Source organism: Carcharodon carcharias, chromosome 2 (genome assembly GCF_017639515.1).
Source record: "Carcharodon carcharias isolate sCarCar2 chromosome 2, sCarCar2.pri, whole genome shotgun sequence".
Taxonomy (NCBI): domain Eukaryota; kingdom Metazoa; phylum Chordata; class Chondrichthyes; order Lamniformes; family Lamnidae; genus Carcharodon; species Carcharodon carcharias.
Window position 1 is genome coordinate 73,263,043 of NC_054468.1, and position 14,686 is coordinate 73,277,728.

At 40.3% G+C, this 14,686-nt stretch overlaps 1 protein-coding gene across 1 annotated transcript in view; it reads left to right on the top strand.

The window, feature by feature from the left end:
- Positions 1 to 13,753, top strand: part of LOC121286797 (integral membrane protein 2C-like) — an 83,202-nt gene extending 69,449 nt beyond the window's left edge. Inside the window, exons 3-6 of the mRNA XM_041203842.1 lie at positions 9,857 to 10,048; positions 10,875 to 10,985; positions 11,557 to 11,707; positions 13,171 to 13,753. Of these exons, the coding sequence (XP_041059776.1) occupies positions 9,857 to 10,048; positions 10,875 to 10,985; positions 11,557 to 11,707; positions 13,171 to 13,262 (546 nt within the window). The 3' untranslated portion in view covers positions 13,263 to 13,753. The remainder of the gene's footprint in view (positions 1 to 9,856; positions 10,049 to 10,874; positions 10,986 to 11,556; positions 11,708 to 13,170) is intronic.
- Positions 13,754 to 14,686: the final 933 nt, after the last annotated feature.

Here is a 14,686-nt window from a genome sequence, read left to right on the forward strand (position 1 = left end):
GCGGATCTGATCTGCTTTGTTACTTACTTGCATGACGAAATGAAATCTAACACAAGACAGTGATATATACAACACACATCACAACCAGTGGGGTATTAAAGGCATTCTAAATTGTAACAAATATTTCAGGCCATATAGTAATAATATAAAGCAATAAAAATGACCAGGAATAGCATAAATTACAAGTTAAGATTGATATCTAAATAAAGAAAAATTAAATAGATTTATTCAGTTTCTTCCAACTGTGCTCTTTGGTACAAATATATCATTTAAATCATTACTTGTCACACTGAAGCCACAATGAGTGTGACATTTAGCAAGCTGTAATTCTCCCGTTACAGATTTTAATAAGTCCTGCTGGTAGATGGATAATCCAAGCCTGAATAGCCAATAGCAAATCATTAGCCCAGATCTTCAGTCTCTAGATCATCAGATTTACGACACAAGATGTGTGTTGGGACCCAGCGGAAGTGACCTCCGTGGGGATTGCCCAAGAAGTTTGAATTTCCAAAGGGCAATTCCCCTGCTTCCTGGGACCCTCCACAAAAGTCTCCGGCTCTAAGTTGAAGTTGGAGATTTCGGAAAGTTCCGTGGGACTTACCCGAACTGTTATGCAGGAAATGTTAGGTAGTAAAATCCTAGTCTAACTCCAGGGTAACTACAGAGCTGACCCCCCCAGTCACTCACACCAACACACCCCTGACTCCCCCCCTTTGAACTCCAAATAAACCCCTGACCCCCAACTAACCACCCTGACTCCCCAATGAACCCAACCCGAACTGACTACTTCCCCTACCACCCAACTACCCCTGCCAACTATCCCCCTGACCTGGCCACCCGAGTACCCCTTCGACCAGACCTGAACACCCCCCACCATCTGACCAACCCCATGAGCCAACCGGACTACACCTCCTGACCCAACTCAACTACCTCCGAACCCAACCACTGCCTTGCCCACCTTCCACTCTACCCAGCTGCCACCTTACCCATCTATCACCTCAACCACTTCCCACCATACCCACCTTCCACCTCAGCTACCTGCCACCCTACCCATCTGCCACCTTACCTACCATCTACCCTAACCACCTGCCACTCTATGCACCTACCACCCCACCACCTTACACACCTGCCACCCTACCACCTTCCACCTCACCCACCTTCCACCTCACCCACCTCCTACCCTACTCACCTACAACCCAACCCACCTACCATGCTACCTACCTGCCACCTCACCCACCTGTGACCCTACCCACATGCCACCTTACCTCCCTACCACTCTACCCATTCATCCACCCTACTCACTAAGCTATCCATCTACTCACTCGTTCACTAACATTTGGACATTTAAGCTTACCATATGGTCGCTAGTGCCATAAACAGTCTTGTCTTCCCACACACACATGCATGCACACATTCCCAAGAAATGTGGAGCAGTGACGAAGCATGGAATGATGAACAAGTGTCTTAAAGGAGGAAAGCAACCACAGAGGCAGACAGGTGTAGAGAGGGAATTCCAGAGCTTGGAGCCTGGCTAACAAAGACACTACCACCCATGGTGGAGCAATTATATTTGGGCATGCACAAAAGGCCAGAATTAAAGAAGTGGGATTAGAGGAGAATACAGGGATAGGGAGGGGAAAGGCCATGGAGAACTTTGAAAACAAGGATGAGAATTTTAAAATCAAGACATTGCTTGACTGGCAGCCAATGTAGGTCATTGAGCAGTGGGGTGATAGGGGAAGTCATGTCCCAATACCAGCATGTCCTATTCTGAACTTCAGACTAGTTTTTATATTTTAAAATGGGACGCAAAAGACTGAAAAGATGGCTACCATAGGGTCACTTGATTTCTTTTGTGGATTGAAACCACTCCTTTGTCTCAGGAGTGATGAAAATGAACATTTAAGACTGATGTGAATCAGTGCTCTTTCCTGAAACCAATCCAAAAGGGTATGATCAAAATTGAATGGGTCATTCAAAAACAAATACACTTGCCTTCTCAGGATTGAAACCACAACACAGGATGTTGGAATCAATATGAACATCACCCTTATTTGGAAAAGGACTTGGATTTGTAGAAAGTCATTGCATGAGACAGCCATGGTTTCTGTCTACTTTTAAAATTATTTAGAAGCTGTTTGCAGGCAGTTCCACCAAATTCATCAATATAGCTAGAGGTAATTCAAACAGCCAAGGTATTTAACACAAATATCTTGTAAGTGGGAGATCCCAGCGGAGAGAAGGACTCCACCAACATGTTCCAATTTCAAATCCACTGCGAACCAACCTCCTAGAAATTTGACTACAAGAAACCTCACAGTCTGCTGAGAATCCCTTGCTTTACACGACCCACAGTTCAAATTTAAAGCATCAAAACCATGCAAGAAACTACAGGTCTGCCATGTGGAAGTCAGAGACTGTAAACCAAAGACTGAGATAATTATAAACTGTAACAATACATTACCATCACATATATCTAATCTTTGTCTTTAGGAGAGTGTGTATGAAGTCGCATTTAATTTGGGTAAGTGTAGGAGAATAAATGACATTTTTAAACTCACAAAAAATTGCTGCTGGAATTATTTAATTGGGACTCACACTCCAAGGGTAAGAAAAAACACCTCTTCCATCACAAAACATACAGGTCACAGGTACTAAGGGAACACAAACATTCTGTGACAGGGAATGCAACTTGCTGCGAGTTAAGTCACGGGCGGCAGAGTTTTGGATTACTTCAAATTCATGGATGGTAGAATGTGGGAGATACAGCCAGGAGTGTGTTGGAATAGTCGAATCCAAAGGTAACAAAGTCATGGTTGAGAGGTTCAGTAGCAGAGGAGTTGAGACGGGATGAAGTTGAGCGATATTAAGGAGGTGGAAATAGCCAGTGATGGTACAAATCTGAGGCTGGAAGCTCACTTCAGTGTCAAATGTGACACCAAGGTTGAGAACAGATTGGCTTAATCACAGACTAGGGAGATTTAAGGCCAAACTGGTTTGGAGGCAAACACTTTAATTACTGAGGTACCAAATTGTTTTAAGTAAACAGCATTGCCTTCTATTAGTATATAGGGCTACCTCACATCAAAAAATCAAAAACAGGAGAAGCAATTAGTTGCAGTTAGTAATTCCAGCTAAGTGGAATGACATTGAAGTGAGAAATGTTGTCCATGTCTATCAATACTACCAATATTTCTCAATAACAAAATCAGATTTACTTGCAGTAGGCCAACGAGCAGACCAATTTTTACCTCTAATCAAGGCTGATCATTGCAATTTTTGGATGCTTTAACTATCAGATAAAAGATCTGACAAATCATTGCATTCTGGTCAGTGTGGTTTGAGTCCAGACTGGTTTAGAAGCGAGCGTTCATTCTTGGAGAGAGCAGATTGTGGTTATTATGCTATATTATCTGCTATTAGTGTACAGGGCTACCCTGGGTAGATTTAACCAAACCCAAGAACAGTAGAATCAACCAGCTACAGCTATCATGTGCAACTCAGTGGAATGACCTGAGGTGGTTATTTTTAGATGCTTTATCAAGCTGACAGCAGAAATGATACATTGTCTTACTTTTGTGAGGCAGAGTTGTAAACCAGCAGTTTAATCATTTTGTTGCCAGGCTGTAATAAGCAGTATTTTCTTGGATTAGTTTTTTTTTAAATTTTGTACACAAAGCTTCAGGGAGGGAAGGGAACTGGTGTTATGTAAGATCTTACAAAGGGAATGATATTTTATTAAGTTTAGATTGAGTTCACCTTGGTCAGATAAATATAGTATTCAAGTTTCAAGTTTAGAAATACCACTCAATTACAATTTGTAGTTACATTAAGTGGCTTAAAAAGTTAAGCTATAAATTGAAACAGTGTTAACATCTACCTGGTAGTAGTTTAAACTATTGCCTCAGTTTAGAGAAAAAGGAACTTTAAAACTCACCAAACAATGGATTACCTTCTTACCTAATTGACCCATAACTTCTGGTGGTTTGGCAATTGAGACAGATCTGTGCAGTGCAGCCAGTTCCCAAGGTCTACAATCAAGAGCAGCTCAGTCGAAGGGAAGTGTTATAGAGTTGATCTTCAGACAACTTTTCTTAGTGTAAACATTTAACTTTATTTATAAGACAGCAATAGCAACTACATGTGTGCACCAAACTCCATAAATAAAGAACTCTCTCCTGTAGAGGTTCCCCACACTGCTATCACATTGATTTACATAGATCATGTGATCTTACAACACAGGATTATTCTTAAAGCTACAGTCCAACATTTATCAAAACGATAATTACTACATTCCTCCCCCTTAACTTTTTTGTACATTTTGTATTTTACAAGGATATTTATCTCATAACATTACAATATTTACACAGGTCATGAAATTACAAATTCAGTCTTGCAGGTGTTTTCCTAATCCATGTGGAACATCACAGCTCCCCGACTTCAGATTCTTTTATAGGAAATACATTCTGTGGAACTGCATTAACATCACGTACCTCATTAGGCACATGCAGTTCAGTGTCTTCCACTTTGACAGATACATTGGGCATGTCTGTCCTTGGTTGAGCAGCTTAAACTGAAATCACTAGTTCAGTAATGGTTATGGATGGAACATCATTTTGTTGGGATATTTCTCTTTTTCTTAAATGGTCCACATGCTTATAGGTGATCTGGCCTCCACTTCCATGTAGTACAACAATGTCCGTTAACAGAACTTGCTTTACCAGGTAACCACTTCGGCCCCCCACCAAAATTCTTTACATATAGTGCTTCTCCAACAGTAAATTGTCACTCAAGACAATGCAAATCATGAGTCACCTTTTGGTTCCCTTGACTTTTCTCCACCTTCCCCTCCTAATTAGGAAGTATTAGGCTTAGTCGTATTTGAAGGTGGTGCCTCATTAGTAATTCTACATCCTCTTTCTATGTGTCTTCTTCCTACTTCGGAATTTAGTCTCACCCTTCTTTTTGACTTCACTGTTGGTCAGACTTCTCTCAGATGCGGCCTCACCTTGTCTTGGTTCACTAGTTGAGCTACCCATGAAATCATTATCTACTCGCATCTTGGAAAGTTCTACAACTTTTGCTTTCAAGCCTCTTTAGCTTCATTTAGCTGATTCTTCAGCTCTTCTGTCTCCTTCTTGTATTGTTGGTTTCCTCCTGGAAACTTGACCATTGATGCATCTTCTCTGTCAACTGGTTCTTCTCTTTGTTCAGAGAGGTGTTAAATTCTTCCTGTTTCTCTTTGTGCTTTTCCAGAGGCACAAACTTTGACCTGGGGGATCCTTGTAGTGTGTGAATGTCTTTCAATAGGTTTTCCTTTTCCTTGCAAAGCTCACTTACTTTATGTAGAACTCTGTCATTCAGCAGAGCCCCCTTGGGTTTTTTCTGCGGTTCTTCCATGTCGTTGTTTAAGACAATCTTCATTTCTTCAGGTTGTTGAATGCTTAAACACTCCTTTTTCAACCGTTGTGGTCCTTGGACTCTCCAGGCTCTTTCTGAAGTACCTTGCCTTGTTCCTTTTTCAAGACAGGAACTCTTCCAGCTTCCTTTTGAAATCTCATTGGCCAATCAAGGTTAATTCCCCTCAACCAATTTCGACTTAGAAGGCTTGGTCCTCTGCCTTTGAATACCATTATGGATAGATGTGCCAATTGGTGTCTATAATGAACAGTTGCTCTGGTAATACCTTTCACTTGGATTTCTGCACCTGTGTACGTTTTCAACTTGGCAGATGCTTGGTCCAAAATTAACTGTTGATCACCATCGTTTAAATATCTGAAAGTGTGTTCTCCCTGTCTACTTCAATTTTTAATGGTTTACCATTCACTTGCACTGTGCCTATAATTGGCTCTGTCCTCCCAACTTTCATGTTGAATAATGAATAAATGTCAGAATTGGTTGTTTCTGGCTCTTTTATACTATAGACTTCATTGGACTTCGTTTGTTGCTTGGAGGCCTGTTTAAATCTCATTTTGTACTGTCTCATTATGTGTCCATTTCTGTGACAAAAATAACATTCTACTTTTAAAATTGCCAATTGCTTGAAGACTGATTGTTTCCACATCAATGAAAAATAGTTTTCGATTTAGTTGCTAAGTTGTTTCTTTTCATTTTTTGGTTGGTGGGGGCTGTTTCCCACCTCGTGGTGGAGTCCTGGCTTTTTACGCCACTTTTGGCTGACTTTTCCTACCCGACTAGGAGAACAACACCATTTTGCACCCCTTGAATTGCTTGTGAACCCCTTACAGTGCTTTCTATCGCAAGTGTTACTTCTAATGCTTTCTTAAAATCAAGAGTCACTTTAGCCAGCAATCTTCGCTAAATAGCATCTTCTTGCACACCAAATACCAAATGATCCCTGAGCATGTCATTCAGGGTTTCACCAAAATCACAATATTCTGTCAGTTGTTTTAATCTTTCCAAGTGGGTAGGAATGGTCTCCCCCGGGGCTCTATTCCCGAATTGAACCTGAACCTCTGCATTTTGACTGAGGGCTTGGGTTGAAAATGTCCCTTAATGAGGTCTACTGATTCAGTGAAAGTCTTCGAATCTGGGACGCTGGGGGCCATCAAGCTTTGACTTAAACTGTAGGCCTTGCTCCCACAAATACTCAGGAGAATTGATCTCCTCTTTTCATCCCCTGTGATTTCATTTGCTTGAAAGAAGAATGCAAGATGTCCTATGTATTGAATTCAATCATTTGTGGCTGGCTTAAAGGGATCGATTCTGCCAAACTGTTTCCGATGAGTACATCTTCTTTTATTTTTAACAAACTTAGATACTCACAATTGCAGTGTGAGGTACAGCACAGAATCTGATTTATCCTCATAGCCAGTTTGTTATAGAGTTGACCTTCAGACAACTTTTCTTAGTGTAAACATTTAACTTTATTTACATGACAGCAGCAGCAACTGCGCATGTGCATCAAACTCCAAAACTAAAGAGCAACTCTCTTCTGTAGACGTCCCCGCACTGCTAACACATTGGTTTACACAGAGCATTGATCTTACAACACAGGGTTATTCTTAAAGCTGAGTCCAACATTTATCAGAACTATAATTACTACAGGAAGGAAGCCAGCCTTTTTTATGGCACCAGCTGCCGTAAAGCAGATAAGCTTAAAGGTAAAAACAAAAAAACTGCGGATGCTGGAAATCCAAAACAAAAACAGAATTACCTGGAAAAACTCAGCAGGTCTGGCAGCATCGGCGGAGAAGAAAAGAGTTGACGTTTCGAGTCCTCATGACCCTTCAACAGAACTGAGTGAATCCAAGGAAGGGGTGAAATATAAGCTGGTTTAAGGTGTGGGGGGGGAGGGTGTTGGGTGGGGGGAGAGAAGTGGAGGGGGTTGGTGTGGTTGTAGGGACAAAGAAGCAGTGATAGAAGCAGATCATCAAAAGATGTCACAGACAACAGAACAAAAGAACACATAGGTGTTAAAGTTGGTGATATTATCTAAATGAATGTGCTAATTAAGAATGGATGGTAGGGCACTCAAGGTATAGCTCTAGTGGGGGTGGGGGGAGCATAAAAGATTTAAAAATATTTTAAAATAATGGAAATAGGTGGGAAAAGAAAAATCTATATAATTTATTGGAAAAAATAAAAGGAAAGGGGGAAGAAACAGAAAGGTGGGTGGGGGTGAGCTTAAAGGTATATCTCTTTGAGAAGCCAGGGAGAAGGTAAGTATACAAGGTAAGTGGGTAGGATTTGATGGTCAGGGGGAAAGGGTTGGGGGGGGAACAGGTGGTTTGAAGGGGAACTGGGGGGGACCGGGGGAGTGTGTCGGGTGGTCAGTGGTGGAGATTTGTTGGGTGGTCAGCTATGGGACTGGGGCAGGAGGTCAGTGGGTTCGGGTGGTGAGGGGGGGGTATGTCAGGTGTCAGTGGGGAGGTGGGTCAGCTGGTCAGTGGCAGGGGCAGGGGGTCAGGGGAATAGTCGTGGGTGGGTGGTAGTTGGGAGGAGGGTAGTTGCGGTGAATAGTCGGGAGGAGGGTAGTTGGGGGTGGGGAGTGGGGGGGGTGGAGGGGGCGGTGGGGTTGGTTGGGTGGGAGTCCCATGGGGTGTCAGGGTGGGCCACTGCAATAGTTCCCAGAAGTTAGAAGTGGTTTTAATTCTCCTAACTTTTTCTGGGTAACTATTACTGTAAGACAGTCAGAACCCTCCGACGTTTGCAATTTAAATCGCATTATCTGGTGGTTCCCATTGCAGGGCAATTGCCCAAAGGAAGTTTGAACTTCCCAGGCAATTGTCATGCAATCCTTATGTAGAGCTTCCAGGGGAGAGAGGGGTTGGAGTTTCCCAGTTCATCTTTGGGGTAACTCCCCACATCCCAAAGCTTGGAAGTTACAGGCCAGTGTCTCTGAGACTTCAGCCTTGATGTTCCGGTGTCTCTCACTCTCTTTCTTGGACCACTTCTTATTCTGTAAAGGACCAGAACAGCATCTCTTCCCTCACTGCCCCCAAAACCCTCACTGTAAAGGACCAGAACAGCATCTCTTCCCTCACTGCCCCCAAATTCCCCAGTTCAGCACTCCATCTAGTAGTACTCTATCGAGCTGGCTTCCGTGCTCATCCAGATTTACCAATATCAAGGAACTTTTCTACTTCTTGGCAACAGTATCAGCTTTAAGCACTCCTTGGTCAGTTATAGAATGCATCAGTTGGTAAAATGCCTTGTTTCCCTGTAGCTAAGAGCTGGTGGCATTATAAATAAAAAGAAATTAAACGTTTTTATTTATATAACCATAACATGTCCCAAAGTGCTTTACAGCTAATGAAGTACTTTGGAAATGCAGTCATTGTTCTAATGTATGAATGGTAGCAGCCAATTTGCTCACAGGAAGTTTCTGCAAACAACAATATTGTGATATTGATATAGTAATAGAGCAAAAAAGTGGGACGATTTCCCTATTTTTGCCATTCCTACCAAGATCATAAAATCATTTTTTTGGAATCTTTTCACTATGTTTAGAATGTTGCTAATAAATAGGAACAAGTGAAAATCCTACTCCTTCAGACTTAGAAGAACCCCTTCTGCTGCACCAGTGTATCATTTCTGACTCCCACGTGAGTTATCTTTGTGCTACCTCCAAGTGAGACTGACTAATTGCTGCCAGTTGTTACTGGATTATGAGCAGTTTTACACTGTGGAGGATCATCCGCTAAAAATTGGGTTAAGACTAGACATTCAATTTATCGCAAAGGTTTCCAATTGGGGCTTGTGGACCTTGTGGGATTCATGAGCAGATTGTAGAGCACCTGTGAGGTCAGTTGGTCCCTGACCATCTGTGGCTGGATATGCTGCTTGGCTCAAGAATTCTGTATTCAATAACTTTCTGTATTTGTTGACATTGGTGACATGTCTGATGGGTAACGAATGGGATTTGGTGATCACACGTTTTACACAACTCCCGATTTTTGTTACCATTAGAGTTTGCTACTGTTGATGTTTGCTAATAAAAAGAATATTTCCTGTAGTGATATCACTCTTTGATTAGCTGAATTGGCCTTTTAAAATTCAGAATTTGAGGGGCCCAAATTTCCTTCAAGTTAACAGTGTAACAATACCTTATGCTCACAAGGGTGCATGTGCAAGGGATGGAGCCTTGATATGCAAGGGCACTGGCCTTTACCTAGCCATATGCCCATCTGAAAAGCAGGAAGATGCATAATGTGTCAGTCTACAAATGGTTGCACTCTGATACTGCCAAGAAAATTAGGGAAAGGCTATCTGATATATTGCTTTCAGAATGTTTATTTAGAAAGCAAATGGCAGACCCTACAAAGTGAACATTTGTGATATTCATGGGTGTTAACTATATTGAAGACTTCAATTATTTCCTCTCTCTAAATAGCACCCGCAAGAGAATATGTTTCACTGCAGGGTACTCTATGATGAAGATTCAGCCTACGCACCATTCAGAGCCGGGATGCAACTGGAAGAGGATGTAAGAATTTACCTGGAAGATGAAGTTGAATTGATTAATGTCCCTGTGCCCCAGTTCAGAGGAGGAGATGCTGCTGATATCATCCATGATTTCCAGCAGGTGAGTTACTGAGCTAACTATAAGTCGCCATAATAAACTTGTAAGTGAATGAGTCATAAAAAATATAAACAAAAATTGTAACAAGAAGACAAACATTTTGCTATTATTGCATAGTGTGTGATGTTACTTGCCAGAATTCAAACACACTGTCCAATTCTAGAATTATTTATGGTGGTATGAGCACTCTGTATCGTAGTGGAAAGTCACAGATGCACTTGTACCATTTTCAATCCTTTGGCTCCTCATAATTTCTCAAACTCAGTCCAGTGTAGGAAATGTTAGACAAAGGGCAGTTGCTTTCTTATAAGGGGGAAGGGGCAAATCAAAGTGCGGGCTTGCACCAGAGTACTTACCAGAAGCTGGTGTCAGAGCAACATTCATGGGATACTACCTTTCTGTCTGGCTTGTTATTGTTCCTCAGCCTTGTTAGTAAATAAGGCTTATGATGAGATTTCTTGTCAATATTTCCTGAATGGAGAAAAACACAGGTTGAGGCAGGGACTTTATTAAAGTAAAACTGTGAGGGATCATTTTTCCCTCCTTGAAAATACAAGAGCAGTTACTAACTGTAGTTGTCCACTTACCTTGGTTTTCCATGACATGTAAGACATTTAGGAAATTGCTGCCCCGTTGCTGAACTTTGAGTCTCAGGATCATGTTAGAATTTTAGGTGTGTGGTAACACATAAAGGATGTTCTGTCCAATAATTAAGTTCTGCACTGTGAGGATGAATTTATTAAATCCATTGTGGACTCCAGAGTCCCATGTGGGAAAAGCAGGGAAAATAATTTCCCCAATAGAAACTACATTTGTCTTTTTTTTGTAGAGGTTGACTGCTTATCATGACATTTCTCTGGATAAATGCTACGTAATTGAACTGAACACCACCATTGTAATGCCACCTCGCAATCTCTGGGAACTGCTTGCCAATGTTAAGGTAAGTCATCTTTCTTTGTATCGTCCTTCAAGATTTGTTAACAGATTAATTTGAATACTGTATAAATGGGAAATATTCTATTTAGTAATACTAGAACAGGTTTTCAACTTAGTGCATGGAAATTAAAATTGGTGCTTTCAGTAATAGGCAGCTGATTTACAATGGCAGTTTTACACAGGGTTATAAGTTGTAAGTCTACAGACGATCCAAGGATTGAAAGTGAACTATGCAATTTGTAGAACAAAATGTTAATACATTTGATTCAGCTTCCTTTGTTCATTGCTTTAACAGTGGTATTGACCTATTTATTTTAAATTATTTTCATTACTGTCTAAACTGTTATGGTTCCTCAGCCCTGTTAGTAAATGATTCTTATGATGAGGTTTCTTGACAATGTCCCCTGTGTGGTGACAAATACAGAATGAAAGACTTAAGTAAAATTGTGAAGGAACTTTCTCCCTCCTTGAAAATCCCAAATCATGCACTAACTGGAGAACAAACTGTCCTAATGTGTAGATCTGTGCAAATATAACTTTTTTTGAGTTAACAATCAGATTGTTAATCCTCACAGAAGGGAACCTACCTGCCACAGACATACGTTATTCAGGAGGAGATGGAAGTCACAGAACAAATCAGCAACATGCAGCAACTGGGTACCTTTATCCACCGGCTGTGCAGTGGAAAAGAAACCTACAAGCTGAAACACAGGAATGTTAAGAGAGGTAAGCCCTGTATGTGCGTTTTCCATCTCATCTAAGATGAATGGTGCTCATCTGAGACATGAGTGCTGATCTGATCTCATCTAACAATAGATAATTTTTTAAGGAGCTATGTGTAAATTAATTTTAGTTTTTCTGTCTGCAATAGTAATAGTTGCACTATTATGTGAGGCAGTAAATGCAAAAACTGCTGAAACTCATTAGAATACAGTCAACAGACCTGAAGTACCATCCAGCCCTCTGATTCAATATCTGATTACAAGGCTGTGATTGAAAAGAGGTGCATTTTGACTAAAACCTTACAGTCAAACTCCACTATGAAGCCCCAGAATTGGAAATGCTTACTAGTAGAGAAGTGAACTAATTGGAGCTAGACTGTGCCTAATAGGGACAGTACTAATATGTAGGAGCTGATACAGAATGTGTCTCACAGTGACCTAAGAATACTAATCAGCCAGACTGGTTTGAACCCCCAAGTGAGTAAATATCATTCTTGTAATAATATACTGAAAGAAGCTGATTTATATCAAAAAAAGTATGTAACCCCATTGCTTAAGGCTGAATTCACAGTTCTAAGAGAAAAGGAAGAAATTCTGTGAAAAAACAATGAAAGTGATTGTGTTATCCAGCAGCATGGTCTCACAAGTAAGAATAGCTCTTGTCTGGCTTGCATCAACATGTCTTAATGCTGCTCTAACCACATATAAACTGACAAAATCTGGTACAGCTTCAACACAATTGTCCTATAAGGGCAATGAGCAGAGCAAATTATACTGTTTTTGGTTAATTATATCATTATAACAGCTGTAATAAACCATCTCACAAGAAAATTTAATATGATGACAGTGTTCCTTTTAATCGATTACACAGAAATAATTATAGATAGTACAGTCATGACAATTGCAAATGAACATATGCGCACTCTTATGGACGAAAACAAATTTGGATCTTTAAATAGGAAATGCATTTCTTACTATGGGAAAACAATGTGATTGCTTATTCAAAAAATGGAAGCAGTATAATCTATATAAAATGCTATGTTTACATGCAGTTTCTGATAACTTGTTCTCTCATAAATTTCTGTGTCCAAATTTATCATGGAAAATGACTATGTAACCTTGTAAAACTCTTCTCTAGCGCCATTGCTGGTGAGGGGATGTAATCACATTATGAAATGTTATGTAGTTGTTTTCATTAGAAATGTGGACATATGAACTTATAATGGAAATATAAATATGTGGAGAGAATGTAGGATTGTTAAGTGGGGACCAAATTATACCTGCATTAATTAACCTCAGCCAGGTAACCCTGCTTCACCTCAGAGTGACTAGTGGTATGGAAAAGGATGAGGATAGTGCAGAATTAATGTTCAAAAAATAGAACAAAAACTCCCTCTTTGCATTGAACAGTGGTCAGACATGTGCATTTATAGAATGTACCAGCTATGGTGTCCCTTTCTGTTTCAGCCATTGAGAAGCGTGATATCAAGAATTGCCAACGCATACGACATTTTGTAAACGTGTTTGTGGTTGAAACATCCATCTGTGAAAAGGACTGAACTCCTGAACTCAATGGCTTACAGTATCTATTTTATTCAAGGCACAGTTGCTTGCAGTTATTCTTGCACTCAAGGTCAACAATATATTAGTTTCCTGCACTCTTGTTCATGTTTTTGTGATGATTATGTAAACCTGCTAATTAAGTGGTCACACTTGCATTTTAACATTGCATTAGTTGCTTTTTGCAATTCACCAGCCTTTATGCTGATGAACAAATCAGAACAGAAAGGATAGCCTCTTCCCACCTTTAACACTGCATGGCTGTATCTGTTGAACATTTAAATTAAGAGTATGTATTTCACAAATTCATAATTCACAAGTTTCAGTTGAAAAGACAAGTAACAAAATGACTATTTCAACCAAAACGAGAAAAGAAAAATATACACCTGAGCCAAAAATGAGTGTTGCGTATATTTATGCTGTAAATGTAGCATAGAAGTAAATGACATGCTTGAAAGAATAAAACTGATGAATGAAAAGTGGACTCAAATTTTTGTTCATGTCTCTATATCTGTGTCTCACAGTTTCTTTAGTGCAGTTTGGGACCGTTTGTCCTGTGTGTTGTGAAAGCAATGTCCATTGTCACATGCTTGGAGAAATTTTTCCTGTTCAGCTCTACTGTACCAAACCACACAAAACACCCTTTTGAAACAAATTGAGCGCACAGTATGTTGATGTTTCAAAGAACAGGCCCATCATTCATTTTTCCTTCTGTGTTGTTCATCATGCCCATAAAACATGAGGAAGGAGACACATTCAAGCTGTCACTTGCAATTGAAAACCTTATATCCAAATCCTTGTAACAGCTCACCTGCATGATTCATGGTTATCTACTGAAACAAAGGATAGGTTTCAGGATGGTGACAAGTCTGCCAATAATTATTTCTTTACTTTTAAACAATGGAGCAGTGTAGCGACATTAGTTGCATTATGTTGCAATTGTTATTCAGCACAGGGAATAGTTGCATCAGTCACCTGTTTGATTTATGTTTGGGCAGCACATTGACTGAAATGACAAGCAAATCTCTATGCTTGTTTGGGAGGAGATGGAAACAAAAGTGTTGCAGGAAGAAGTGATGTTTGATGTAGTATGGTGGTAGCTGTTCTTACACCAGGGCAACTGGCCCTATGATTGTCTTGAGCCTGTGGAGAGACTCTGTTCATTACCTGTATTCAAATATCTATGTCATGACCTGCTGATATGCTTGTTGGCATGAAGCAGAAGCAAGCACTAAAGCTCTGGTGCCTAATGATCTTCATAGGTGTCTCTCTCATCATGGACCATATTATTGGTGCTTCTAAACCAATTCCCGTTATGATTTTTAAGTTGACCACTAGCTGACTTCGATTCCTTGCAGTTCCTTGATCTCCTGTATTTTAAAAAAAATATTTTCTTGGCCCTGGTGAAAACTTAGAAATGCTT